At 37.2% G+C, this 27,859-nt stretch overlaps 1 protein-coding gene across 1 annotated transcript in view; it reads left to right on the top strand.

The window, feature by feature from the left end:
* Positions 1 to 6,541: 6,541 nt before the first annotated feature.
* The window catches only part of RAB10 (RAB10, member RAS oncogene family), an 86,764-nt gene continuing 65,446 nt past the window's right edge, over positions 6,542 to 27,859 (top strand). Inside the window, exon 1 of the mRNA XM_036881658.2 lies at positions 6,542 to 6,772. Within this exon, the coding sequence (XP_036737553.1) occupies positions 6,646 to 6,772 (127 nt within the window). The 5' untranslated portion in view covers positions 6,542 to 6,645. The remainder of the gene's footprint in view (positions 6,773 to 27,859) is intronic.

The raw sequence follows: 27,859 nt of genomic DNA, 5'->3' as shown, positions 1-27,859 counted from the left end.
AAACGAATACAATATTATATGTCAACTACACTTTTAATTTATGAAATTAAAAACTAAAAATAAAACTAATGGGTGATGTTACAGGGCAGCACACTTAGACTCAGTATGTCGAACACGTTTCTGTCAGAAATACGCAGCCTGCAATCAGTCCTCTTGGCATCAGCAGGCTCCCTGGCATGTATTCACACAGAGGCTGGACTGCCACTGGGAGGTTAGGGCTTTTCTCCCAGAGCAGGAAATTACTCTAGATGGCTTCTAAGATTTCTTCTAATGCAGATGCAATTCAATCTAATTAATATTTATTGAGCTTCTATCACATGCAAGGCACTGGGATTATATGCATTATATTATGGGAGATGCAATGGTGGTGCCTTAGATGGTTTATTTCTTGCAGGTGGAAGAAAATGAAATGTTTAAGGGACTGTTAGCCCCACTTTCTTGAATTATTTTAATCTTCACAATAGCTTGATTTGGTTGCTACTGATAACCCCTTTTCAGAAGAGGAAATTGAAGTTCAGAATGATTAGTAATTGTCTAAGGTGACCCAGCTAAGTGAGATGGAATAGAGATTCAAGTCAGATCACTGTGACTTGATTATATCATGCCATGAACTATGAATTTGTAAATCACAAATGTAGCTTCATATTTCTAGGCTTGGAACAAGATTAAAACATTCCCCTTTTGCCACTGTTTTTTTGAGTGTGATGGATCTTTCTCTGGTCTTGACCCTTGAGGACACAGTTTTCTGGAGACATATCTAAGGCTGAATTAGTTTCTGTCCCATTTGCATTCCAAGTCTCTCCCTGAGCAGTCCTTGGTCCTCATTTTGCCAATGCTCCCCTGAGTTCTGTCTTTTCTAACTCTGCTCTGTCCTCACTTGTAGGTACTTTTACCTTTTTTCCCCAATCTTCTCATGTAAGCCAAGTTGCCATACCCTGTGCTCTCTGCTTCTGTCTCTCTTTCAGTTTATCTAAAGTCCTCTTTGCTCTTTAGAGCTGAGTCCTGCTGCCATAAATATCCCATTTCCTCTGATGGGAGGAGTGTGCCTTATAGCCCTATTTTGCATCTGGTTTACTACATACAACCTCATGTTAAAAGAGAACTACTATGTCTGTTTATTTCTTGGTGTTCTCCATTTTTTAAGTAGCATGAATTGAGCAGTTATTAATATGTATTTGAATAGCCTATTATTAGAAAATAACCAATCATCCTTTGCCTTGGATGGTTCTTTTGTTTTCCTCTAGATATTAAAAAAAGAGGTTAATTTATATAATTACATTTTAATAGGTAAATATGCAGTCCTTGGTTGGGTAAGGTTCCTACTTGATCCGTAGTCACTTTTAGAAGAGGCATACAATTGCATAATTGTTCGATTATTGAAGTCCTTCCCTTCTAGGATACCCCCATGGATTAATAGAATGTGTTTCATGTCTCAAAATATGTGATTTTGCTTTTTACTTATGTCCCTCTAGATTTGCTTTTGTCAATAAGCCAATGATCCTCAAGTAGAAACTGTTTTTTCAGTTCTTGCGGTGGCAATAACATTTCTGAGCATTAACAAAATATCAACACTGTGTTTCATTTAATCCTCACATAGCCCTATGGTAGTTTCTCTTTTGTTTTGATTACAGATGAGGAAACAGGTTTAAAGAGGTTAGGTACTTACTCAAGGTTTCTTTTTAACAAAGTAACAAATATAGAACTTTAGGTTTAGCAGACTCAGGTCCATGCTTTAACCCAACTGTGCTGGACCAATTGCTCCTATGTACATAGGTGAGTTGGGATTCCTCTGCTGGAGTTGATGGTGGGAAGTTTTTCTGGGTGGCATGTTCTGCTGCCTTCAGTCATTGAGTCCTTCTTTTGGTCTCCTTACTCCTATTGATGATATTAAATCTTTGCAAATCAAGCCTGTTGTGATTCTTGCTTCTCCCTGTTTTAATCTCTCATTTCTGACTCTTCTGACCTATTTCTGTTCTTAGTTCAATTTTCTTGGCACCATTTTTCTTCTGGGAAGGCTTGTTGCTTTGATCATATGTAAGTATTCTACCTTCACTTGTAATTTTTCTGCTTTCTTTTTCCTTATGAGCAATTTATTGGTTTTACCTCTTAATAATAGTAACTTAATATTTGCATAGTGTTTTACACTAACGTACTTTTACTTGCATTATCTTACTTAATTTTTGAAAAAAATCTCATGCAATTCTATATCATCTTGACATATAAGGAAATTAGGCATAGTGAAGTTAGATCAATCACCCATTGTCACAGAGCTAGTCAGTAGCAGAGCTGTTTAAATCTACATTTTCTGACTCCAAGTTCAGTGTTTGTTCCACTATCTATATCATAGTTGCTCTATTAGTCTTAACAGTATTTCTTATTCATGGAAATAAACTCTGTGATGGACTTAGGTGAGCTCTCCATGTATTTTCTAAAGTTAATAAAATATTGCTCCAAAGGTATTTTTTCCCATCCCCTTCTTTTGAACTTTCAAAATTTTCCCCCAACATTTTGAAAATTTCTCCAAATTAGTATTGTTTTCCAGGAGGGGCAGGGTGAGGGGTAAGTGACTCTCTGAGTTTCATTTGCTTTTTTCCTTCTATAAACATGTTTTGATTTTCTGACATATTCAAGGCTCTGTACAAAGTAATGTATACAATAGTCACAGCTCTCAAGGAGATTCCAGTTTGCTAAAATATGTACATAAACATCTTTCATAAAATATCAAAAATGTATCATAAAATATGTTTAAATACAGAAATATGGGAAGAATATCCACATGGCTATTCACCAAAATGTTAATAGTAGTTATCTCTGGGGGGTAGAATTTTTATTAATTAAAAAAATTTTTTTTGTCTTCAGGTTCTGTTTCTAAAAATTAATATATATCAAAATATAAAATATTTAATTATGAAGTAGAAAGGGGAAAACAATTGATTTTTTAAAATATTATGGGAGTTCAGTATAGAAGTTCCTCCTGGAATGAGTGTTGGGGAAGATGCCTGTGGTGAGGACAAACAACCTGAAAGCTGAAGGGATGTTGGTGGGGTGAGGAGAGGATGCATTTTGCATGGAGAACCACATTAAACTAAGCATGAAATCAAGAAGATGCATAGTAACTGTGGGAAAGACACCAAGTTCAGTTTGCCTGAAGATTAGTGTGTGGGACGTTGGATAGGAAGTAAAGCTTGTCGGCTATGGACTGGAGCCCCTTAGGTGCCAACTGAGGAAGCCAGCATTTCAGAACTGAGGTATCCCTGGAGAAGACTAGAACAAACACATCTTGGGGAAGGCTCATGGGGCAATAATTCTCTAACAGAGGTAGAACGGAGTCAAGATACCTAGGTAGAGAGGAAGAGTGGCAGGCCATGGTGATAAGAACAGAGGTTGCCTCTGGGCAATCAGTAGTTAGCATCAGGAAGATCTAACAAGACCTTCCTCATGGAAGCCCTGGGGGAGCTTGGGAGTGTGAACTCAGGAAATGGGAAGTAGTAAACCAGCAAAGTCCTTGAGACTGGAAGGGTAAGTTTTAAGGCAAAGTGATGGCTTAGCAATGGGGATGACATTCAAGGGAAGATTCCATTTCTTAAGAACAAAAAGAGCAAAAGGCAGAGGGATTAAAGAGGAATAAACCAGGTACAGAGACTGGAAAGCACATGCAGGTAGAAGGATAAAGATGATCCTGAGTCACTACCTTTTGAGGCCGGGATTTTTTAAAAGCTATAGAAGCAGGTCCTGAAAAGATGAAGGTGAAAACTGGAAACATAAGCTGGTCAGCTGTTCATTTCTAAAAAATATACAGAAATACTACCTTAATAGTATAAATATATAAGCATACCTCTTTTCTTTCTTGGTTTTATAAATATTTGGACTAAATTCTTTGTAAAGCAACTTTTAAAAAGGCATAAACCTTAAGCTGGCACTACATTGGCATTTTCTTTCATTAAGTTTCAGCTTTGATCAAATAACTTTACAACTCTAGGTTTATCTATTAGGCCTACATAGACCCCCACTGTATTTTTTTCTACAGAGATCTTCCATGCCTTGGTTACTCCAGTTGCCTTCAGTGGTAGATGCGGCCTGATGCTGAGGCCTCTCTCCTGCAAAACCTTTAATTAACTTTAGGGAAGCAGAACAGTATTGGCTGAGCCACCCAATTCTCACCTTCTTGCAATATGAGGTCCTATGGAAGTTTTCATTCCTTTTCCGTTGTCCTGTAGAGTGGTGGCTCTGGTACTAACAGGTGTCCTCTGGCAAGCCCCTAACCTCTCTGCATTTTAAGACTAGTCTGCAAATGATGTACATGTACAGGAGTGGAATTATGGCTTAAAAGACATGACACTTCTAAAATTCTATCACCCTAACCCAATAATAGATACAATTTAATAAGTGTAATTAATTCTTAAAGATTCAGACTATGAACTCCATGGAGAAAAGGCTCTAATTAATAAAGATGTTGGAAACAACTGGGGTAAAGGATTTTATTAGATTTATTTTTCATTTTTAGTTCCCCATTATCCCCCAAATTTTTGCAGTGGACTTCATAGGTTCTCTACATTTAAAACTCATAACATTTCTAAAATGCTTTACAATGCTGGGGCTTGAGTTAGTTGGATTTATTTTGAAAGGAAGAATCACGCTAACACTAAGAATTTCCTGAGGTGCTGAATGTTGTAACTCTTAATTGATGACAGACCTGTGAGGAGCTGACCGTAGCTCATTTTGTGATTTGGGTAGTCTCTTTTAGAATTATTATCATAAGAAGACATTCCCAACTGGAGAAAGGATGATTCAGAGGATAAGGTTTAAGTTTTAACAAGAGCAATCACAGAAATAAACTGAAGATCGAAATTAGAGAAGACAAGCATCTGAAGTATGGGAAGTATTGGGAAGGAAGAATGCTAGTCTTTAATGAATGGGAGACTGAAATGTAACACCCTAAGTGCCTTAAAGACTAATTTTAAGTACATATTAAATACACAAATATTTTGGCCGTGGGGGGGGTGTAAAAATGTAATTTCTGCTTCTGTATTTTGCTTTCCAGATGTGTCAGGGTTTCCTCCTCCATCAGGTTGAACCAGCCCACCAGATTCAACAACTTTTGCAAAAACATCCCAGGTGTCCCATGAAGCACACAGAGAATGGTGGGGCAGGGGTATGAATCTTTAAACCACAGAAAGGAAGAAAGGAAAAGGGAGGTATTTAAGACTGATGGGGAGGGAGGTAAGGAAGAATGCACAAGGCAGAATCATGGTTGGGTGGGGTTGGCTTCACTATCTCTCCGTTTTGTTGGACCCCGGTGGTTCTATTTGGCGGCAGGGAGGGGCCCTGCTTCCTCTGTATAGCTCTTGGGCTCTCCAGTGTTCCAGAAGGACGGCCAAAGGCCTGCAGTGGGTTCTCCGCGTAGAGCACAGCACCGAAGTTCCACTCGGCAGGGAGGTGCTCCCTGCGCCCAGGTGTTCCTCAGTCCTCTCCTCGCCCTGAAAGGCAGATTACATCATCCCAACCGAGCAGCATGGCCAGTTTTTCCATTTCAAATTCCTGCTCTCTTGAACGCCAACTCTTGCTCCTTGAGTAAGACGGGATGGGCTGTTTTCCTTATCACCTCTTGCCACGAGGGAGGGTACTCCAGGATGCGTCTCATTTTAGCAAAGAGGCTATTAAATGACCCACGGCGCTACTTTTTCTCGCGTTTACGAGTTACAGCTTCACATGAACACACGGCCATCCAAGCCTGTCGCTGCTCCAAGACCGTAAGTGCCACAGACGCGACAAACACAGCACAAGGTATCTCGGCGCAGCGGGGAGGGAACCCTGGGAGGGTTAAGGGGGGGTTCAGAGGGCTTCTCCAGCGTGCCGCGCCTGCGCAGTCACTTAGCTGCTCCTCCCCCGCGGGGCGTGCTCGTAACCCCGCGCACCCTATCAGGCGGCCTCAGGGAGCGCGCCCGAGGCCTCGCCCTCTCGCGCCCCTCCCCTCTGTCTTGTCTGCCCGGCCTTAGGCTGAGGCTTGGAAACCCAGAGCTCCACTCCCGCCCCCGTGTGCCCCAACACCCTACAGGGCGCCTGCGCAGAGGCGGACCGCCAGGCGAGGAGGCGAGGCGGGCGGGTGTACGTCCTTGCGTGCGTCTCAGGCAGCGCGCACGCCGGCGTGAGAGGGCACGGGGAAAAGGTGGCTCTGGCCGGGGAGGCTCTCCTTGCTGTGGCTATGTATGAGCTCGTCGGCTCGGCGTTCTCCTTCGCTGCCATCGCCGCGTTCTAGCGTGGAGTTTCTGCTCGAAAGGGAGACAGGCCTCACACCCGCCGCGCTCCCTCGACGGCAGAGCTGGCTTGCTTGCCCGTGGGAGCGTCCCGGCCGAGCAGCTGAGGGGGGAGGGGAGGCCATTTTGTCCCGACCGACTCCCCGGAACCGGGTGGAGCGGCTGGGAGAGGCTGCGGAGCTGCGGTCGCCGCCCTCGGACGTACCGGACGCCGTCACTGTCGGGGCTTCCTCGACGAGGCCGTTCGTAGGTCGCCCGAGCCCTCTCGATTCCTCCTTACCAAGCTTCCCTTGTCCTCCGGCCTGAGAACGCCTGAGTGAGGAGTTGGCGGTAGTGAGAGGGACCGATCCCTTGGGGCCGCCGGCGGCGAGAGCCTGAGCCGCTCCTCCCAATGGCGAAGAAGACGTACGACCTGCTTTTCAAGCTGCTCCTGATCGGGGACTCGGGAGTGGGGAAGACCTGCGTCCTTTTCCGTTTTTCGGATGATGCCTTCAATACCACCTTTATTTCCACCATAGGTAAGATTTGTGGGAGGGTGGTGTACTGTCTGTGTAGCTGTAAACCGTTTCTTTTATTCTAGACATCTTCCCGTAATAAACGCCTTTGTTTCAGTGATTCCGATTCCAAGCGACAGATTCAAGTTACTGTTTGAATCCGCATCGAGCTTACTGGGGCGGGGTCTTCCATGCTTTCCATCCGGTCTTGTGCTTTCCAGCAGGTCTCCCACTCTGCTCAGTGCTTGCTTTACAAGATATGCAGCATTCTCAGCGTTCAAGAATCCTATTTCTTTAAGCGACTGAACTGGCTTTTTCCATATTTGTGTGGCGTTACTACAAGTACTATATTTGTAACAGATTAATTTAGTGGTTGGGATCGAAGCAATAGAAGTCGTCTGGATTTATACTTAAGGGCAGAGAAGATTCCATATGGTCATAATTTAAAGTACAGCTTAAGGATTTGTGAGAGGAATAATTAAAGCAAATTAGAGGGGGAAAGCGAGTTGCCCTCGTTGACTAATCCATTGATGTGTCAAACAATCGGAGGCTCTCCGTGCTTGGGGTGGGACTCTATGGCATGTTTGCCGCACAGTGCTTTTGCAGATATCAACAGCAGCAGTCAGTAATCTAAGGGAGATCAGTTTCTGTCCTCAAACCCGAAAGAATGACGTTCCCCCTTCTAGTTTACGTTGACGCTAGAATTTACAGCAATGTATTTGGCCTGTCATAGCCCTAGGACTTCTCATGTACTTTTCAATCATGTTTCAGAATTAGTGTGCAAGTAAGAGCTAAAGTTTGACCTTTTTAATCGGTTTCCCGTTGAGAAAAAGAAAAGGGAAGGCTCTAGGAAAGTCCTTTTTGACTCTGATTAGAAAATTTAGTAGCGTTAACACGAATTCTGTTAAATGGATTGTATGTGAAACCCATCCTCCTCCCCGCCCCCAACACACCACAAATGTCTTAAAGGATACACGGTTGTCTCTGTTACTTGGAGCCCACGACTCAGCACTTGGGGCAGTGCAGTAATTTTCAAATGTAATTATTCTACATCGAGACGAATTTAAAAAGCAACTGCAGTCGTCTTTGAACTCCGGGAATTAGCAAACTTAAGCTGATTTCAAACAATTTATAGTGTTACTGGTTTTACTGATTTGGCTTTCTTATAGCAAATATTTTTCAGCTACTTACTTCGTTCTCATAAAACAAATTATACTAAAATTGAGCAAGTGATCGTTTAAAATTTTCATTTTGCTCCCTCTGTGTGTGTTGGGGTGGGGGTGGGGGTAGTCATTGATAATCATAATCATTATTTCCGGAGTATCATACTGTTCTCTTGACCTGTTATGAATTTCGTGAAACTTAGAACTTGTTTTCTGCTTGTGGGTTAGCACTTCCTACCGCTAAGTTTGCTTTTAATATTCCACTTTAAGCTGTAGCTGGGTGGGTCAGGTGGTTAGATGTAAGCAAATATTTATTGAGCATCTAATGCTACGCACTGTTTAGGCACTGGAGATAAATGAACAAGATGCACCCCTTGAGGAGCTATCTAGTGAGGACAATGACAATAGAGTGTGGAAAGTGCTACAACCGGGGTAAGCATAGGGAGGAGGAGTAACTAGCATAAATCATGGGGAGTCCGAGTAAACTTGCATGGAGATGATGTCTAAAATGAAGGGTGAAGGACAAATAGGAATTGGGCTAGAGGGGGTGGGATAGGGCCCTTCTGGAAAAGGGACATAGGAAAAACCTTTAGTAAGATCAGGGATTTAATTCAAGTGGCCAGCTTTAACAGCCATTGAGATGGGTGGGGGGTGGAGAGTAGGAAGCAAAGCATTAACTCCACCTCATCTATTCTAGTCTTTTTGTAAGGGATACATACCCACAACTAAAACCCAACCCTGTAAGTAATGACTTAATCTGAGGCAGTCCTTTTACTAGGGGCAGTGTGTAGTGGTTTTGGATCAAGCCTGCTAAGGTTGGTATCCTAGTTCCACAAGTTACTATTTGATGGGACTTTGGCAAATTACTTTTATCTTCAACTTGTTCGGTTTCTTCTTGAAATAGTGTTAATAGTAGTGCCTACCACATAGGGAATTTGTGAGGCTTTTATGGGTCAGTGAGAGTAAAGCACCTAGCATGGTGCCAGGCATACTGTAGGAGCACAGTGTATATTAGCTACATATGGAACATGTGACCCTTGTGCTGCTGATATGTGGCAGAACAAGTTATTTTATGGATTAAATACCCTGTCACACAGGTGACAATATTTGGTCATCCAGATATTAGTGCTCTGCTGAACTCTTTTACTTTAGACTCCGAAACTTTCATTTTTGACAAAAAAGTTTGATATTTTGATATATATGTTGAATGTAAACTGAGAAATGAATTTTTTATTTTGATATGTATGTTGAACGTAAGCTGAGAAATGAATATGTACATAAGTATGAAGTTCTGAGTATGGCTTAAACATTGCAAATACAGCTCTGTGTGCAGGTTTAGATGACTTAAACTACTGCTAAGAGAAGATAACATGAGCCACATAGAAAATACTTTTTAGTAGCCACATTTAAAAAAGTAAATGAAGAATTTAATAATATGTTTTAATGCATTTTATCCAAATGTTATTTTCTGTAACCCAGATTAAAAAATTGCTGAGAGAGTTTACCTTTTTTTCTTCCAGTGTGTATGTTATACTTACAGCTCATTGCAATTTAGATCAGGCTCATTTCATGTGCTCAAGAGTCATATGTGGCTGGTGGCTACCATATTGGACAGTGCAGGTCTGAACAGTCTAAACCAACCAGTTAGCTAACGTGCAGATGACTAGAAATACCTTGAATGTGTAGTTCTCTTAGGACATTTAAAATTTTATCAGTTGACTAGGGTTGTTTGTTTTAAAATCTAGAGCATTCTCTAATTATGAATGATAGTGGAATTTGAGTTTAAACAAACCTCCTGGGGTTTAAATAGCAGTAGTTAACTTTGTAGGGGTTCAGAAGAGCCAAACTGTCAATATAAGACAGTTCTTCATTATTAGCAACAATCATTTAGTTACTTATCAGCTGTTGATTCTTGGAAAAATAATTTTTATGAGCTTATGGTGCTTTCTTAAAATGCCCACAAGTATATATTTTCCTATATACTTTAAATTCCCACACATCTATGTCAGAAATTATATATGATATAGTCAGATTTATTGCGAAATAAATCAGAGTTGCAAAAACAAATTACTGGTATGTTCCACACACACCAGTCTCAAAATGAATCCAAGGGCACTGGATCATAAGCTGCACAAGGGTAGAAATCTTTGTCTTTGTTTTTTTTTGCTGATAGATGCTAAGTACCTGGAAGCATCTCTGCATGTATTGGTGCACAGTAAATAAAGAGTGAAAGAAGGCAGGACCCTCTAATATAGAACTGGGGTAGTTAATTTTAATATTTTATTTTCTACCTATGTTTTAGCATCATATATATAAAGTAGATTGGGATCAGAATTTACTTAAGACTATTAGCTGTTTGGTGAATAGAGTAAATTTAAAACTGGTCTTGGAAATCCAAAGATTGTTTGGGCAGTATTTGCTGTAAAGAGTTACTAGCTTTGGGAGGAGCATATTTCAGCAGTTGATTTGGCCATAACCCTCTTGGCAATATCAGCTCAGGAAAGTACACTTTAGTGATATGTTACATGGACTTGTCCCAAAGCAGAAATTTTTAGTGGGCTGTTATACTGAATGGGCCACCTTTTGGTGGTGGTACTCTCCCAACACCCCTAGACTCATTATTACTTTTTCCATAGGGAATGCCTTTCATGGGAAATGGAGTTTTTGGGCTTCATGCAAGAAATGAAATTGGTAAAGGATCTTGCCTGTAGGAGAGAGAGGATAAATACATGCTTTTTGTTGTCTCTCAAGTGTTTTTGCTAAACTTTGCAAGAGTAGGATGGTTCCACTAACTTGCATTTAAGAACTGGTTGATTAAAGTGAACTGAGCCCATTTTACATGGGGAGGCTGCTTTTTAAAAATGAGCTAAACTTTTGTCATATTAAACGAGTCTGGACTTTAGTGTGATACTCAGAGTGGCTCATGATTCAGGAATGCCAGAGCACCTAAGGAATTTCTTTTAATTTGAACATACATGTTGAAATACATTTTTAGGGTTGATTAAAAATTTATCCAGATATTTTCCCAAAGAAGATACACAAATGGCTGATAAACACATGAAAAGATGTTCAACATCACTAATCATTAAGGAAATGGCAAATCATAACTACTATGAGATGTTACTTTGTACCCATTAAGATGACTGATTTATCAGAAATGAACTTTGTCATACAATTATCTGTTCAGTTAATCTGTTCAAGTCCTTGCTTTCAATTCATTTCAGTGTGTACATAGAAGTGGAGTTGCTGGATCATATGGTAATTGTATTTTTAATTTTTTGAGAAACCACCAAAATGTTTTCCACAGTGGCTGCTCCATTTTACATTCCTATTAGCATTGTGGAGAATAGTTCCAATTCCTCCACATCCTCACCAACACTTGTTATTGTCTCTTTAGCAGCATTATTCACAATAACCACAAGATGGAAACAATCCAAATGTCTATAAAAAGATGTATCCATTCATGACATTATCCATACATACAATGTAGTATGTACTTACAATGGAATATTATTCTACCTTAAAAAGAAATGAAATTATATGCTACAACGTGGATGAATCTTGAAAACACTGCTAAGTGAAACAAGCCATACACAAATGTGCAAATAGTGTGTGAAATCACTTATTTGAGGTACCTAGAATAGGTAAATTCATAGAGAAAGTAGAATAGTGGTTACCAGGGCCTGGAGACTGGGTAATAGGGAATTATTGCTTAACGGGTACAGAATTTCAGTTAATGGGGAATTATTGCTTAATGGATATAGAATTGCAGTTTGTGAACGTGAAAAAATTGTGCAGATGGATAGTGGTGATGGTTGCATACTGATGTACTTAATGCCACTGAATTGTACACTTAAAAAATGACTAAAGTGCACGTAAAGACAAATACTGTGTGATTCCACTTCTGTGAGGTATTTGAAGTCAGATTCATAGAAACAGGAGAATGGTGGAAGGTACAATGATAGTCCCCCAGGGACTGGGGGGAGGGGAGAATAGGGAGTTGTTTAATGGTTTAGAGTTTCAGTTTTGTAAGATGAGAAAGTTCTGGAGATCTGTTACACAACACTGTGTGTATACTTAACACTGCTATTATTAAATATACTCAAAACTAGTTAAGATGGTAAGTTTTGTTGTTTTTTTGTACCACAATTTTAAAAAATGGTTTAAATGGTAAGTTTTATGTTATGTGTATTTTACTACAAATAAACCTCTCAAAACAAACAAAAACTAGCCAACACAGGAACCAGCTCTCTTAAAGAGCATTTGATCACATGTGGCCCCTCCTGTTCCATATGATGGCTACTGTTAACCAGTGGTCATTGCATCGAGAGGACCCTTTTATAGTACTTTCCCATGCTTTAGTAACACTGGCCTAACTTTTAGATACTGAAAGCAGGTTTGTCTTTTTGTTGTGTGTATCTGCATAGAACTCTTTGGAACGTTAGAATCATAGAATGTTAACGCAGGAAAGAACCCTGCAATGAATTTTACTCTGGAAGCTGAGAATGGTAAGGTGAAGTAACTTCAAATGACTGTATGCCTAATAGTGAAAGAATTTAGACTACAAGCCTGATCCAGCCTTGTTCATGGTCATGTTTCTCATTCTTAGAATTTCATTTTGTTTGAAAAACATTAATGATAGGGTAATACTGCTACTCATCAATTTCCATTTGAAAAGTAGAGTTGCAGGGTTTTTGTCGTTGTTGTCCTTTTGTTTTGTTTTGACAGGAGTGGGGAAGTAACAAGTCTCTGCACCAAATATCAATGGGTTTGTTCATGTTACTTGTCCTTTGCAAACTTAGAGCTTAACAGAGCATAGCCATGCTATAATGGTAGGGATAATTATTTTCTTTTGAGAATTACAGTGTATAATGGTGTACAAGATGTGGGAAAGTAAATACTGATATTCCTGTTTAGTTTGTAAAAGGGAAAAAAATGATGGGAGAAATGCTGGCGATCTGTTTCATCTTTTAACAGTACAAGGTTATCCAGTTAGTGCTGTGGTAGCAGCTGTCATTAATGGAGAAGTAGGGGTTTGTTGAGTGTTATTTCAAATAAGATGGTTATTTAGTACAAAATATAAATTGTGTCTAGCTAAAGAGATCTGCATGAGAGTGCTGCTTATGGAGATGGTTCAGGCATAAAGGAAGAGTTTAAAGGAGCTACAGAGGGTGTTGCAGTTAATAGAACATTGTCTGAACCCATAAGGCTGATGAGTCTTGTAAAGGTCAGGGATTTGTTTCCTTCAAACAGATGGATATTGAGGGTTAATGGAGTTAAGTTCTTTAAATTGGGATGTAGCAAAGGAATTTGAAAACATGGTTAGAATAAAATTTTGGTGAAGAAAATTCATGTGAAAGGAAATCTGAAATGAGAAAAAAGATTTTCTTTGAAGACACTGCCATATATTTTAAGTTACAAGCAAAGTGATTGTTTACCCTTTTTTCCAGAGATGAAAAATGATGTTTTTTGAGGAAAACAGAATCGGTGATGGAACACTTAAATTTCCAGTATGACCCAGAAAGGTTATAAAACATTAGAAAATGGAAAAACCATTATTCCGGAGTCCCAAAAAGTATAGCATATCAAAATCAGAGCAGAGGACAGTGTTGATTTGTTTCTTTCATATCAATAGCAATGCTTATGCAGACTTTTTTAATTGAAATTTTTATTAAGGCAATTGTAGATGCACATACAGTTGACAGAGAGATCCCAGTACATTTTGCCCAGTTCGTCCCAGTGGAAACATTTTGTGAAACTACACAGTGTATTATCACAATCAGGATATTGACATCTGGCACAGTACACACCAATCTTATTTAAATTTCCCTGATTTTACTTGTACTCACTGTGTGTATGTGTATATGTATTAAAGTCTCTGCAGTTTTATCACCTGAGTAGATTAATGCCGCCACCACAGTCACAGTTCCAAGGGACAGGGATCCCTCATGTTCTTTTTAAATTATACCCCTTTTCCTCCTCTCCAAAAATTGAAATTTTTTTGGAGAACATCCTTCATTTATAAAATTTTATTATTTCACAAATGTATAAATGGAAATATACAGGATATTACCTTTTCAGATTGGCAGTTTATTCACTTAGCATAATTACCTAGTGATTCATGAAAGTTGTGTGCATCAGTAGTTTTTTATTGTTCAGTAGTATATCATGGTATGCATTTACCACAGTTTTTTTTAACCATTCACTTGTTGAACATCTTGAAGTTTTGGTTGTTAAAATTAAAGTGGCTCTGAATAATACGTGTATAGGTTTTTGTATGATCATAAGTTTTCATTTCGCTGGGATAAATGCCTAATAGTACAATTACTGGGTCATGTAGTAATTGCATATTTAGGTATAAGAAACTACCAAACTTTCCAGAGTACTGTTTTGGCTGTACTACTATGGCTGTACTATTTTACATTCCTGCCAGCAGTGTTTGATCCAGTTTCTCTGCATCCTCATCAGCATTTGTTGATGGTGTTATTTCGTATTTTAGCTATTCTGGTGTGTAGTATTAATTTCATTGTGGTTTTAATTTGCATTTCCCTGATGGCCCGAGGTGTTGAAAAATATTTTTATGCCCTTATTTACCATCTATATATCGTCTGCTAAAATGTCTGTTTGTGGTAGTTGCCCATTTTCTGATTGGCTTTTTTATTTAAACTGTTGTGTTTTGGGAGTTCTTTATACATTTTAGATAATAGTCCTTAATTGGATATGTGGTTTGCAAATAGTTCCTCTTAGTCCATAGTGTGTCTTTTCTTCTTCACATGGCCTTCCACAGAGAAAAATGTTTCATTTTGATGGCATAATTTATTAATTTTTTTGTTTGTGGGGCATGCTGTTGGTGTCTTAAGAACTCTGTCTAATCCCAGATCCAAGATTTTCTTCTGTTTTTCTCCCAAAAGTTTTCTATTTTACATGTGAACCTATGATCTGTTTTGAATTAACTTTTGCATATAGTGTAAGATTTAGGTTGAAGTGCCTGTGGTATGGATATCCAGTTGAGCCACTAACATTTATTAAATATGCAGGCTGTTTTTTTTTCCATCTAGTCAAGTTAGATGATACAGATGTTCTGAAGGCTTCAGAGATTCTTTGTAACCCTATAGGAATAAAGTTGAAGAGCATTGACTCTTTTATAATAATTTATATTTTGCCTTCTGAAAGGTTTTTAAAATTAGTTTTTATTAGTGGTATATATACACATATTTGAAATAAAATACTACTAAAGGTTTTATAATAACAAAGGTATCTCTTACCCCATCCCCTCTTCACCCCTAGTTGTACTCTTCAGAGGCATCCTCTAGCTCTATATATCCCTGTATTTTCAAATGATATACAGCCATCTTTTGAATCATTTATTTAATATTAGATAAAAAATTTTAACCTTTTATAACTTCATACCACTCTTTATCCCAATTTTTTGTTAAATTGATATTCAAGGGTTATATTAATATGCCTGTGTAAATATTCCCTGTTAAGCCAAGTAGTCTGTTATGACACTATTTCCTTTCCTCTGAAGTTAAAAGTTCTCATTTGATTTATTTCCTTTTACTCATTGTTAACCTCCAACAACCTCTCAAAATGATTTTCTACATAGTTAACCATCAGAGAAAGAACCTTTTTCTTCCTGGGCACCTCTCTTCTAGATCTTTTCTCCTCCTTTCTTCAGTAGTGGATGGTTATTAACTAAGCTTGGTGTACAGCAGTTGCCTTGGGAATTCCCTTAGCCTCTCTCCTGTGTGATACCACTTCTGATTTACTGCCTTGGATCATATTATCCTCTAGTACATTCTTGCAAGAAAGGGTGCATGGCAAAGGAAATTTTTGAGAACATTTTCCATGTTTGACAATGTCTTAATTCTTCCCTTTTCACTCAGTGGAAAGTTTGACAGGGCATAGGATTCTAGGTTGAAAATAACTTTCCCTTTGAAAGCATTACTCTGTCTTCTAGCTTCTAATGTTGCAAGGCCAATACCATTCTGATTTTTTATCCATTACTTGTGGCCTAATTTGTCTCAGGAAATTTTTAGATTAAAAAATTTTGAATTCCTGGTAGCAGATTTCACAATGATGCCTTAGTGGGTGTCTTTTAAAATAAATCTCTCATTCTGGACTTTTCCAGGTCCTTCATTTCTTGCAGGTTTTTGGTGTTTTTTTTTTTTCATTTTCCCTTTTTCCTCTATTTCTTGGCTTTTCCTTCCAAGTTTTCTGTGTTGTTTCTCCCTACTCCCCCCATCCTCTTGTGTTTATTTTATTCTATATTTTATTTGAGAGGCCTTCCTCAAATGAATAGTGATTTTGGGATGTACATTCATAATTAAGAATGGGTCATTAAAAAGGTGTTTGCAAGCTCTGTAAGCATGGGTGGGGATTTTTAATCTCCCTAATTTTAGTCTCTTCTCATATTCCATTGAGCCTTCTTCCTGAATTCAGAATATGTCTGTTACAGATTTTCTGAGAATAAACCTTTAGATGACTCCTAAGTCTTGAGGATTGGTAATATCTGGCTGTGTGAGATGGAGGCTAGGTCTTAGAGTGTCCTTACATAAGCCTTTAATCAGGCCCTTACTTTCTGCCTGGTACCTGATACCTCCTCTTGCTAAACCTTTCAGGGGTCTGAGATACGAATTGGCTTGCTCCTCATTGGTATATTCTTCAGTGGGCCCTGAGGTCATAAGCTTTTTGTCTTCATCTATTGTGGTTAGAGTTAAAATGTCTATTCATTGAAATGAAGGTAGAATTTATTTATATATCTTCTTTTCCTTACTGTTTTGGTGTGACTTTGGAGAGAAAGTGTCAGAAAGATCTTTCTTCACTATCTTAACTGAAGTTTGAAGTAATTTTTGACTCCAAATTATTTTTCTGTCCACTTTTTAACGTACAATATCCAATAGAGTTAGGGACGAATGATATTTTGCTACTGTTTTTGTAAATGTCCAGTTTATCCTTATCTAGGATGTTGATATTTAGGATAGGCAAATGAATATAGTAGGGAATCAGAGTAGTTCTACCAACTTGAGAATAGTGTCATTAAAAAAACAGCTTTAATTTAGATGTATAATTCTTGGTTGATTTACTTGGGAAAAAGAGTATACAGTCATACTTTGTTCAGAATGCACTAAATCTTAAATTTCAGTCTCCTCTTGATGCATACTGTTTTACAGGATTCTGAGTGACAGATGATTCAGCAAATTCAGAATCTCTCAGAGGATTGCAGTGTCCCATATATTCTAGCACTTGGCTTTGAATGATAAGGTATCTCACTCTTGTTTTTTGCTGGTGAAACCTCCCAGTAAACATTTGTCTTTGTAAAGTATAAGCATTGGGTTTTTCTACTTTTTATATATTCAGTCTTATAAAAAATGCCTTTGCCTTCCTTAAATTAATAGATAAATGTGAATTTATATAAATTTATAAATGTACATTTAAAGAAATCCAGTAATGTCTTTTAATATATTTTGTGTATGGGGATATATGCTCAGCATAGTAAGCGGACAAGAGTGCTACTATGGAAGGTAATATAATATCAAAATAATTGTTCAGACATTAGCTCTTTCCTAAGTAAGAGTTCTAAAGACTTTTTCTCCTTTTGAAGAGTTTCAAACCTACAGAAAAGTTAAGATACTTATTATAATGATACATGCTTACATGCTTCTTCTAGATTTATCAATTGTCAGTTTTTTGCTACATTTGCTTTTATGTCTCTTAACAGTTTATTTTGTGTATGATGTGTCTGATTCAACTAGATTAAAGATCTGTATTTCAAGGGGAACATAGTCATTAAAAAAAATAAACTAGGAAATTGAGATATAAGCCTTTGCATTTACTGTATATATTTAAAAAATTGAGTTTTATAGTGCATTCTCAGCATCAGGGCTGCAACAATGAGTAATACAGATAGATGGTCCCTTGCCTTTGTGGCACAATTTCAGCTCTAGGAGGGATTTTGAAAAGTACCAAGGTAACACTACTTTCTCAGCACCCGAAGTTAGAATCTGATTCTTAGTACCTTTGCTGCTTCTAAGACATTTCATATTGTGGGAAAATAAAAGCTTTGTGCCACCTTAGTTTTCTGTTTTGTTTTCTTATCTCCTATATAGCTTTATACCTCAAGAAAGATAAAGAATTTTTTTTATGATGGAGAATTTTAAACAACCAGCTAGTAACACTATATATATCTAGAGATTAGTCTTCCATCAGTCTCTGAGTACAATCCAAACCAAGGCAAAACATGTATTCACAAATCCCCTAAATCAAAGCCACATACAATAGTAGTTAGTGTTTTCTTAATGTCTTACTTTGATTTTTAACGCCATTTGATTAAGCGCAAAGCAGTTGAGAAGCAGGAGACTGCTGGTATACAGGCAGTATGTCCAGCCAATGGAAATGAGATCAGATAGTCATTTAGGTAGGAGACCTGAAAACTAAAATGAAGATTAAAGACTATTATTATACCATGCAGTACAGATTTGTGAATTGATGATTATCAGTGAGAAGTAATTATTTTATCTTCAGTAGTCTGTTCAGGTAGAAAGTGATGTATTTTGAAGATGTAAGAGAAATGACTTAAGTTTTGTTGCCTTACATGTAGTCAGAGCTTAACTTTTTGGACTATTTTTTCCACAAAATGCTGAATAAATAATCTATTATAATGAACATGATTTATCTTCAAAAAGATAAAAATTGGGATGCATTGATGGGAAAGTGAAGCCTGAGAGTGAATATAATCTAAAAAGATAATTATGAGCCTGGATAAGGTTAACTTAAGGACATACTCAGTGCTTCTCAAGTACTGGGATTGTTGGAGGGTTGTCATTTGGAATGTGAGTGAACCATTTTGGGAATAAATACAAGAATTTTTCCATATTGAATGGTACATTTAAAGAAATAGTTCCTCTATTTTGAGTAGTTGCAAAGAGGGTCCACAAATGTGCAAATGGCTGAGCCGTAAATAGCAGCTTCATGAAACTGGCTTTATATCTAACCTTAAACATGGACTTCAAGAGGTCAGTTATGCTCTTACCTCAGTATGCTTCCCTCAAGAATAGTGGGCTTTTTGAATCATAAGTCAGACAGGGTTTGGCAGTTTGTATTTATTTGTACAATAAAATATTCTAATAAAAACATTAAATGGTAATATATAACACAGGTAACTACAAATTAAGCAACACATGGGTTGTTTACTTTTGGGGCTGTTTGTGACTAATGGTTAATGTGTACTTAAGGGAATTAAAATAATTTCAGTGTTAACCTGATAATCTCCAGTGTAACTAATTTTTTACACTATGTATGACCTCCCCCCAATTTTTCTTAAGTTTATCTTCTAAAAAATTTTCCCTATGAAGATGTTTTTATCTTGTAGGTATCACAAATTACAGGCTTTTTTTTTTTTTAACACAGGGCATTGTAAACTTTTCTTCTTTAGCCACCAACACACACTTTCTTGAGCTGGTTTAGACTTCTTTCTAGGTTATGCTTTTTAGCAAACACTGTTTAAGTTATTGGTGATGAGGCAGTATATGTGTAAGAATGTTCTAACCCTTTGTCCTAGGTTGTGGTCTTCTTTTTAATGATGATTTCCACACCCAGAAGTGAGTGATAGAGTTAAGCAGTTTGTCCTTTCCGCACCTTCTTCAGTCTTGGGTAACATCGCCATCCTTGACATTCTGCCTACCCTTGGAATACTTTAGCCCCATAGAGTGTTCTGCCAGTGGACTATTTCCTCAAACATTGTGCCTTTTTTCCCGATCTTTCATTGAATTTTTTAGTAAGTTTACTAAGTTTAAAATTGCTTGGTTGAGTGAAAACTTTTTAGGGAAGTGTATTCTCAAATGCATTCTGTTTTATCATCTGCTATTAGGTGAATTTATTTGTTGATTGATGGGAATGAGTAACTGGAAAAAAAAAACTGGAAGTCTTAAACATTAATTTTAAGGAAAACATAGTTAAAATTTCAAGAGTAAATTAAAGATTTTTGTTAATTTATTCTTGACTCTTCTACTGTACCACGCATCTTCCAGAAAGTAGTGGGGTCGTGTGCCTCCTTGGTATTACATGATCATATGCTGTTCTGTAAATTTTGAAATGCATAGAATAGTATTACAGCTTGACTCATCTTCCTTGCTATTTGTCCGTTAAATTTTCTCACATAACTGCCATGGTCTGTTTAGTGGATGATTTGTTTCAGGGAGTATTTGGCATTCCTCAGCCATTGTGAAATTTGGTTCTATGATAGGTTGATTTTCTTTAAAGATGATAAAGAATGATCCAGTTTTTGAACTGTGCAGTGACTATAAAGACAGTGGTTCTAAAATGTGGATCTCTTAACAGCAGTACCAGCATCACCAGCAAACTTGCTGGAAATGCAGGTTCTCATGTTCTACCTCTGGTTTATCAAGTCAGAAACTCCTTGGGCAGGCTCAGCCATCTGTGTTTTGACAAAGCCCTTTAGATGATTTTGGTTCAAGCTAAAATTTGAGAACCAAGGTTTTACTTTGTAAATAAATACATCACAGAAATAGTTGTATTTTTCTTTTCTTTTTTTCCTTCCCCTTTAATGTAGCTTGGAGATCATTCCTCATCAGTGTGAAATAGGTGCTTCATAATTTTAACTGCTACATAGTATATTTTGTTTTATATTACAATTTAGTCAAACAGTCCTCTATTTATTGACATTTTGGGTCTGGAGCGTCTTGTTTAGAAATTCTGTAATGCCAGCTGTGAAGGGCCTTGTATAACCTGGCAGTAAGCCATAAGCTTTCATCCTATAGACAGGGTAGCAAATGGCAGGATTAGATCTGTGCCACATATTTCTGATGCTTGCCACTGGCTAGGTGATTGACTAAGGGAATATGTAAATAGGAGTAGGTCTTAGAGGCAGGATAGTAAGTTTTTGAGTTAAGATATGTGCTTTTAGGTTATCTAGGTTGTAAGGCCCAGTAGACATTTGTGTATTATGTCTTGAGAGGTAAGGAGTGGAATCTAGTTTGGAGAAATAAAAGCAGTTGAAGTCATAATAGCTCTAATGAATATGGGAAGAGAAGAGAACCTACAAAAACTGTAAAGAATACCAGTGTTTAAGTGTAGATAGGATAGGAACCCAGCAATGAAATTACAAAGTAATGGCCAGAGTGGTAAGGGTGGCATGGCACGGTGTAGTGAAAAGACATGGATTAATTAATCTCTCTGCTTCTACCATTTAATTTAAGGAAGGTTTTTTAATCTTTTCTGAACCTCTCTTTAGACAAGGGCTAATATACCTTGCAAAACTGATTGGGTTAAATGGAATAATATGACAAGTAGTGCAAGGCCTGGACCATGATAGATACTGGTTCAGATATTTGTTAGGGCCAAAAACCTTGGAGTTATCCTCTTTCACAAATTCCACATTAGCAGATTCTTTTGGCTCTACCTTCAGAATCTCCCTATTTCTTAATAGCTACTGCTACCATCCTGGTCCATGACATTATCATGTTGCCTGGATTATTGTAGAAATTTCTTAATTGGTCTCCCTGTTTCCTTTCTTGGTCTCTACAGTCCCTTCTTGACAAGACACCTACAATGGTGCATTTTACATTTAATCGATAGCATGCCACTCTGCCACTCAGTACCTTCTAGTAGCTTTCCATGTCTCAGAAAGAGCATACAGGGCTTAATGTTGCTTGGTCTCATGATACCTCTTTGCTCTTATCTCCTATTCTTAACTCATATTGATTCGTCCACTCTCTAGTATTTCAGCTGCCTTGCTGTTCTTTGAACTAATTTAGCAAGCATACACCTGCCTCTGGACCTGTGCACTCGGTTCTTTGTCTTCAGCCACTTTCCTTAGGTATTTGGATGACTTATTTCCTCAGTTCTTTAAATATTGCCACATTAGTGAAATCTTCCATCTCCATATTATCTGCTTACCTGACTTTTCCATAGTATTTAATACCTTTTTTGGTATATTTACTTGTTTTGTTAATTGTCTTACACTTCTAGAATGTGATCTGCATAAAGGTAGGGATTTTTGTTCTCATCTGTATTTCTAACACCTAGAGCAATGCCTGTAAATTATCGAATTTATTTAAAAGAACAAAATGGGTAATTTGTTTTTAGTGTATCTCCAGTTGTAGACCACATCTAACATAGTTTTCTGTACATCTAACACAGTTCCTTGTACGTAGTAGGTGCTTGATGAAAGTTGGCTGATGTAGCATGAAGCACTAATTGCTAATTCTTTGCTTTACCAGATGGTTTGGAAACCTGTACTTCCTGATCATTAACAATGCATTATTAATTTAGAATCCCCAACAAACTTGAAGTTGGAGAAGTGATACATCTTTGTTTGTTTTAGTATGCATTCATTCATTCAACAAATATTTGAGTGCCCACTATGTGCTAGATGTTGGGCATAGGGCAGTGAACCAAATGAAGTTCTTCCTGCATTGAATTTATATTCTAGTTGGGGAAGAAAGACATTAAATACAAATAAGCATATGCCACATACTAGAATATAATTCATTTCTAACATTTAGTCATTTAGTAGAGTTTATTGGGGCAAAAACTGAGTACTTTGGGATTAAGATTATCATAACTACTCAGAAAATTAAAATAGAACTCCCATATATGATCTAGCAATCCCACTTCTGGGTATACATCCCAAAGAATTGAGAGCAGGGTCTTGAAGAGAGATTTCCACACTGTTCCTAACAGCACTAGTCACAATAGGCAGGAGGTGGAAGGAACCCAGATGTCCATTGGTGGTTATTGGGAACTGGGAGGAGGGGACAAAGGAGTTGTTGTTTAATGCATATGGAGTTTCAGTTCTGCAAGATGAAAAAGCTCTGGAGATCTCTTGAATGACAGTGTAAACATACTTAACATTACTGAACTGTATATTTAAAAATAGTTAAGGTGGTACATATTATGGTATGTGTTTTTAACAATAATAGAAAAAAGATTATTTATAACTAGGTTGGAATTGCATCGTATACATAGTTCAGACCATACTACTATGTCCTAAGTGTACTTAGTAGTTAAAATGGAGGGTAGAAACAGATAACTTAAAGTACCAGTATTTAAAAAAATTTTCCTTATTGGCAAGAGTTTGGCAAAGCTTTTCTGGATTTAGAGTTTGTAAATACATGTGGATGGTATGAATTCTCTAATGTAGTGGGAGAAAGAGAAGGAAATTGCCTACTGAGCATCTACTGTGTGCCTGACCCTGTGTGAAGTGCATTTATTTTTAAGTTCATTCTCATAATAATTCTCTGAGGAAGGTTTTATATCTCCATTTTGCTCCTGAGAAAACTGAGGTTTAGGAACATCAGGTAATTGAGCCAAGAAGGTCTCACAACTAGTAAGTGTTGAAACCAGGATTGTTAGTGCAGGTCTCTTAGACTCCAAAGCCCATGTTCTTTCCAGTACGTATGCTCTAGAAGCTGGAAATACGGACTTGAAAAAGTTTAATTGCTAAAGCAAAACAAACCAGTGCTGGCCAATCCTAAAATAACTGGCACAGGCCTACAGGTGTACCATTTGTCACTCAATAAAACTTCATTGAAAAGTATCTTTACATGAGTGATTTCTTTGGATACATAATTTTGGGGGTGGTTGTAAACAGACTAAATGTCATTTTTTAATTGACGACAGAACTTGATTTGCTATTCATATTTTTATGTTGAAAGAGCTGGTATTTAGCTGATATTTTTTTCCCATTTATGTCTTCTTGGTAATTTTAAGCAACCATCTCCCTTCTCCACATCAAACATCATACTCCTTTTAACTGGAACTCACTGAGACCTCAGAATCTCTAACCACTAACAGCTTTGGTTCTAGGAGCTTGTAGGGTGGAGTTGGCTTTCTGTATGTGACATTTTCTTTGGTTTAGAATATTTTTATTCTGTGGTAAAGTACTATAGTAAGTGCTCTTACACCTGGGTCAGGGAAGTGATTTCCAATAACAGGTGAGCCTAGTTTCATTTGGATTATATTAATTTAAAGTTTAATTTAAAAAATAGTGCTTATTAGTTTAAAAACGTATATTAGAATGTATAACATAGGATAAGTACTGTGATGTCCCTGTTCTTTGCTCCCATCCTTTGCTGCACATCCTCAATGTAATTTTGGTGGCAAAACTTCTTTTCAATATGTTTATGTATTAGGAAGTGATAGCCCTTCAAAAAACACCCTTGCAGACTGGCTTAAACAACAACAGTAAGTTTGAAGATGTGCTACTTCCAGGGTTAGTTTATTAAGTGGCTTTGCAACCTCATCAAGAACCCATGTTTTCTCTCCACCCTGCCACTTAGTCAATTAGTCTTCAGGATAGCTTTCCTCATTGTGTGAAGATAGCTAGCAGTTACAGGTTCCAGACATAGTGAGACAACATCATTCAGAAGAAAAGGATCTATTTCTTTCTTGTGTCTCCTTTTTTCTCTTCCAGGTTTTTATTTTGAAAACTTTGAAACCAGAAAATTTGGAAGAACACTGCAGAAAATATGGAAGAACAGTGCAGCTATTTATACCCTTCATGTAGATTTTCTGATTATTGACATTTTGCTGCATTTGTATACTCATACATTTGTGTTTTTATTTCTTTTATTTGCTAGACCATTTGAAAATTTGAAAGTAAGCTGCAGATATCACAACACTTCATAAGTAAATACTCCAGTATGTATCTCCTCAAAATAAGAAGATTCTCTTACATAGTGTTCTTTCTACAATATCATAATTATACTCAAATTTAATATTAGTCAGTAGTATTACATGCTTCATAGGCCTTTTTCAAACTTCCATAACTTTATAGCCTTTTTTTTGGCAGGGGTGGTGGTGGTGGTGGTGGTGGTGGTGGTGGTATCGAGTCCAGTTAAGGATTACGCATTCAAGTTAGTTATCTTGTCTCTGCTTCTTTAATCTAGAAAAAATCAGATCATGACATTGATGTTTTTGAATGAATCTGAATATATTTATAATGGAATGTCCCACATTTTGGATTTGTTCCTTCATGATTAGATTCAGATTAAAAATTTTGGAAAAAATATTACATAGGTAATATGTCTTTTTCAGTGCATCACACCAGGAGGTACATAATGTCATTTTAGAGAAATTAAAGTTTGAGCCCTTGGGTAAGATATACTCTGCCAGATTTCTTCTTTAAATGTACTTTCCCCCTTGTAATTACCAGGTAACAATTGGCAAGGTAATGCTTTGAGACAGTGTGACTTTTATTCAACCAGTAACATTTTACCCAGTGGTTTCATCTGTGAGTGAATCAGTTACTACATTGTGAGTTGTCAAGAAACATTTTATCTTTCTATCATTCCTTTTTATCCTCTCTTAGGAATTAAAAATTCTGACCAGAAGCCCTTTGGCCAACTTACTTTCACATTTTTTTAGCCAGAGTTGTGTTAACATGGATGTAATGAAATGGGCATTTTTCTGACTTAAAACAAAACAAAAACTTGATACACCTAAGAGGGAAGTACATAGCAATATAAGCCTACCTCAAGAAACAAGAGCAATCCCAAATAAACAGTCTAAATTCACAAATAAATTTAAAAAAGAACAACAAATGAATCCCAAAGATAGCAGAAGGAGGGACATGATAAAGATCAGAGCATAAATAAATAAAATGGATTCAAATAAAACAGTAGAAAAAAATCAGTGAAACCAGGAGCTGGTTCTTTGAGAAAATAAAATAGATAAATCCCTAGCCAGACTTACCAGGAAGAGAGAGTACACAAATAAAATCAGAAATGAAGAAGGAATAATCACAACAGATACCATAGAAATACAAAGAATTACTAGAGAATACTGTGAAAAATGATACGCCAATAAATTGGGCAACCTAGAAGAAACGGATAACTTCCTAGAAAAATAAAACAACCTTCCAAGACTGACCCAGGAAGAAATAGAAAATCTGAACAGATCAATTACCAGCAATGAACTCAAATTGGTAATCAAAAAATGTCCAAAAAACAAAATGCCAGGTCTAGATGGCTTTACAGCTGAATTCTACCAAACATTTAAAGAAGAGCTAATACCCATCCTTCTTAAAGTATTCCAAAAAGTAGAAGAGAATATTTCCAACTCATTTCTGTGAGGCTAGCATCACTCTAATACCAAAACCAAAGACACCACAAAATAAGATTATATACCAATAACCCTAATAAACATAGATGCAAAATCCTCAACAAAATATTAGCAAACCAAATTAAAAAATAACATCAAAAAGATTATCCATTATGACCAAGTGGAATTTATTTCTGAGATGCAAGGATGATACAATATTCGTCAATCAATCTCATACCACATTAACAAAACAAAAACCACATGATCATCTCAATAGATGCTGAAAAAGCATTTGGCAAAATTCAGCATTTACACATGATAAAAACAAAGTGGGTTTAGAGGGTACATACCTCAACATAATAAAGGCCATATACAACAAACCCACAGCAAACATCATACTTAATAGCAAAAAGTGGAAAGCTTATCCTCTAAGATGTCCATTCTCACCACTATTATTTATCATAGTACTGGAGGTCCTAGCCTGGCAGTCAGACAAAATGAAGAGATAAAAAGCATCCAGATTGGTAAGGAAGAAGTTAAAGTGTCACTATTTGTAGATGATATGATATTACACAAGAAAACCCTAAAGAGTTCACCAAAAAACTATAAGAACTAATAACTAAATTCAGCAGAGTTGCAGGATACAGAATTAATACACAAATCAGGTGCATTCCTATATACTAACAGCAAACTAGTCGAAAGAAACCAGAAAAAACTCATTTACAATTGCATCAAAAAGAATTAAATGCTTAGGAATAAACCTAGCTGAGGTGAAAGACCTATGGTTTGAAAAGTATAAGACACTCATAAGAGAAATTAAAGAAGACACCAATAAATGGAAATATATCCCATGTTCATGGATAGGAAGAATTAATATTGTCAAAATTGCCAGCCTGCTCAAAGCAATTCACAGATTCAATGAAATCCCTATCAAAATACCAAAACAGCATTCTTCAGGGAACCAGAACAAATAGTTATTAAGTTCATATGGAACCACAAAAGACCCCGAATAGCCAAAGCAATCCTAAGAAAGAACAGAACAGGGGGTATTATACTCCCTGACTTCAAGCTCTACTACAAAGCTCAGTAATCAAAACAGTTTGGTACTGGCACAAGAACAGATCCAAAGATCAGTGGAACAGGATAGAGAGCCCAGATATAAACCCACATATAAATGGTCAATTAATATATGATAAAGGAGCCATGAATATACAATGGGGAAAAGACAGCCTCTTCAGCAACTTGTGTTGGCAAAACTGGACAGCTACATGTAAGAAAATGAAACTGGATTACTGTCTAACTCCATACACAAAAGTAAACTCAAAGTGGATCAAAGACATAAATGTAAGTCAAGAAACCATAAAACTCTTAGAAGAAAGTATACAAAAATCTCTTGAATATAAACATGAGCAATTTTTTCCTGGACACATCTCCTCAGGCAAGGGAAACAAAATAAAAAATGAACAAGTGGAACATCATCAAACTGAAAGCTTCTGTACAAAAAAGGGACGCCATCAGCAGAACAAAAAGGTATGTATGGGAGAATATATTTGTAAACAACTCATCTGATAAGGGGTTAACATCCAAAATATATAAATAACTCATATGCCTTAACATCAAAGAAATAACCCAATTAAAAATGGGCAGAGGACCTGAACAGACATTTCTCCAAAGAAGAAATACAAATGGCCAACAGGCACATGAAAAGATGCTCCACATCACTAATTATCAGGGAAATGCAAATTAAAACCACAGTGAGATGCTACTTCACACCAGTTAGAGTGGCCACTATCCAAAAGACAAGAAATAACGAGTGTTGGTGTGGATGTGGAGAAACGGGAACCCTCTTACATTGTTGATGGGAATGTAAAGTGGTGCAATTGCC

This window comes from Manis pentadactyla, chromosome 2, assembly GCF_030020395.1.
Source record: "Manis pentadactyla isolate mManPen7 chromosome 2, mManPen7.hap1, whole genome shotgun sequence".
In the NCBI taxonomy this organism is placed as follows: domain Eukaryota; kingdom Metazoa; phylum Chordata; class Mammalia; order Pholidota; family Manidae; genus Manis; species Manis pentadactyla.
Note: the sequence above shows the minus strand (reverse complement) of the source record. Positions and strands in the feature narration are given on the sequence as shown.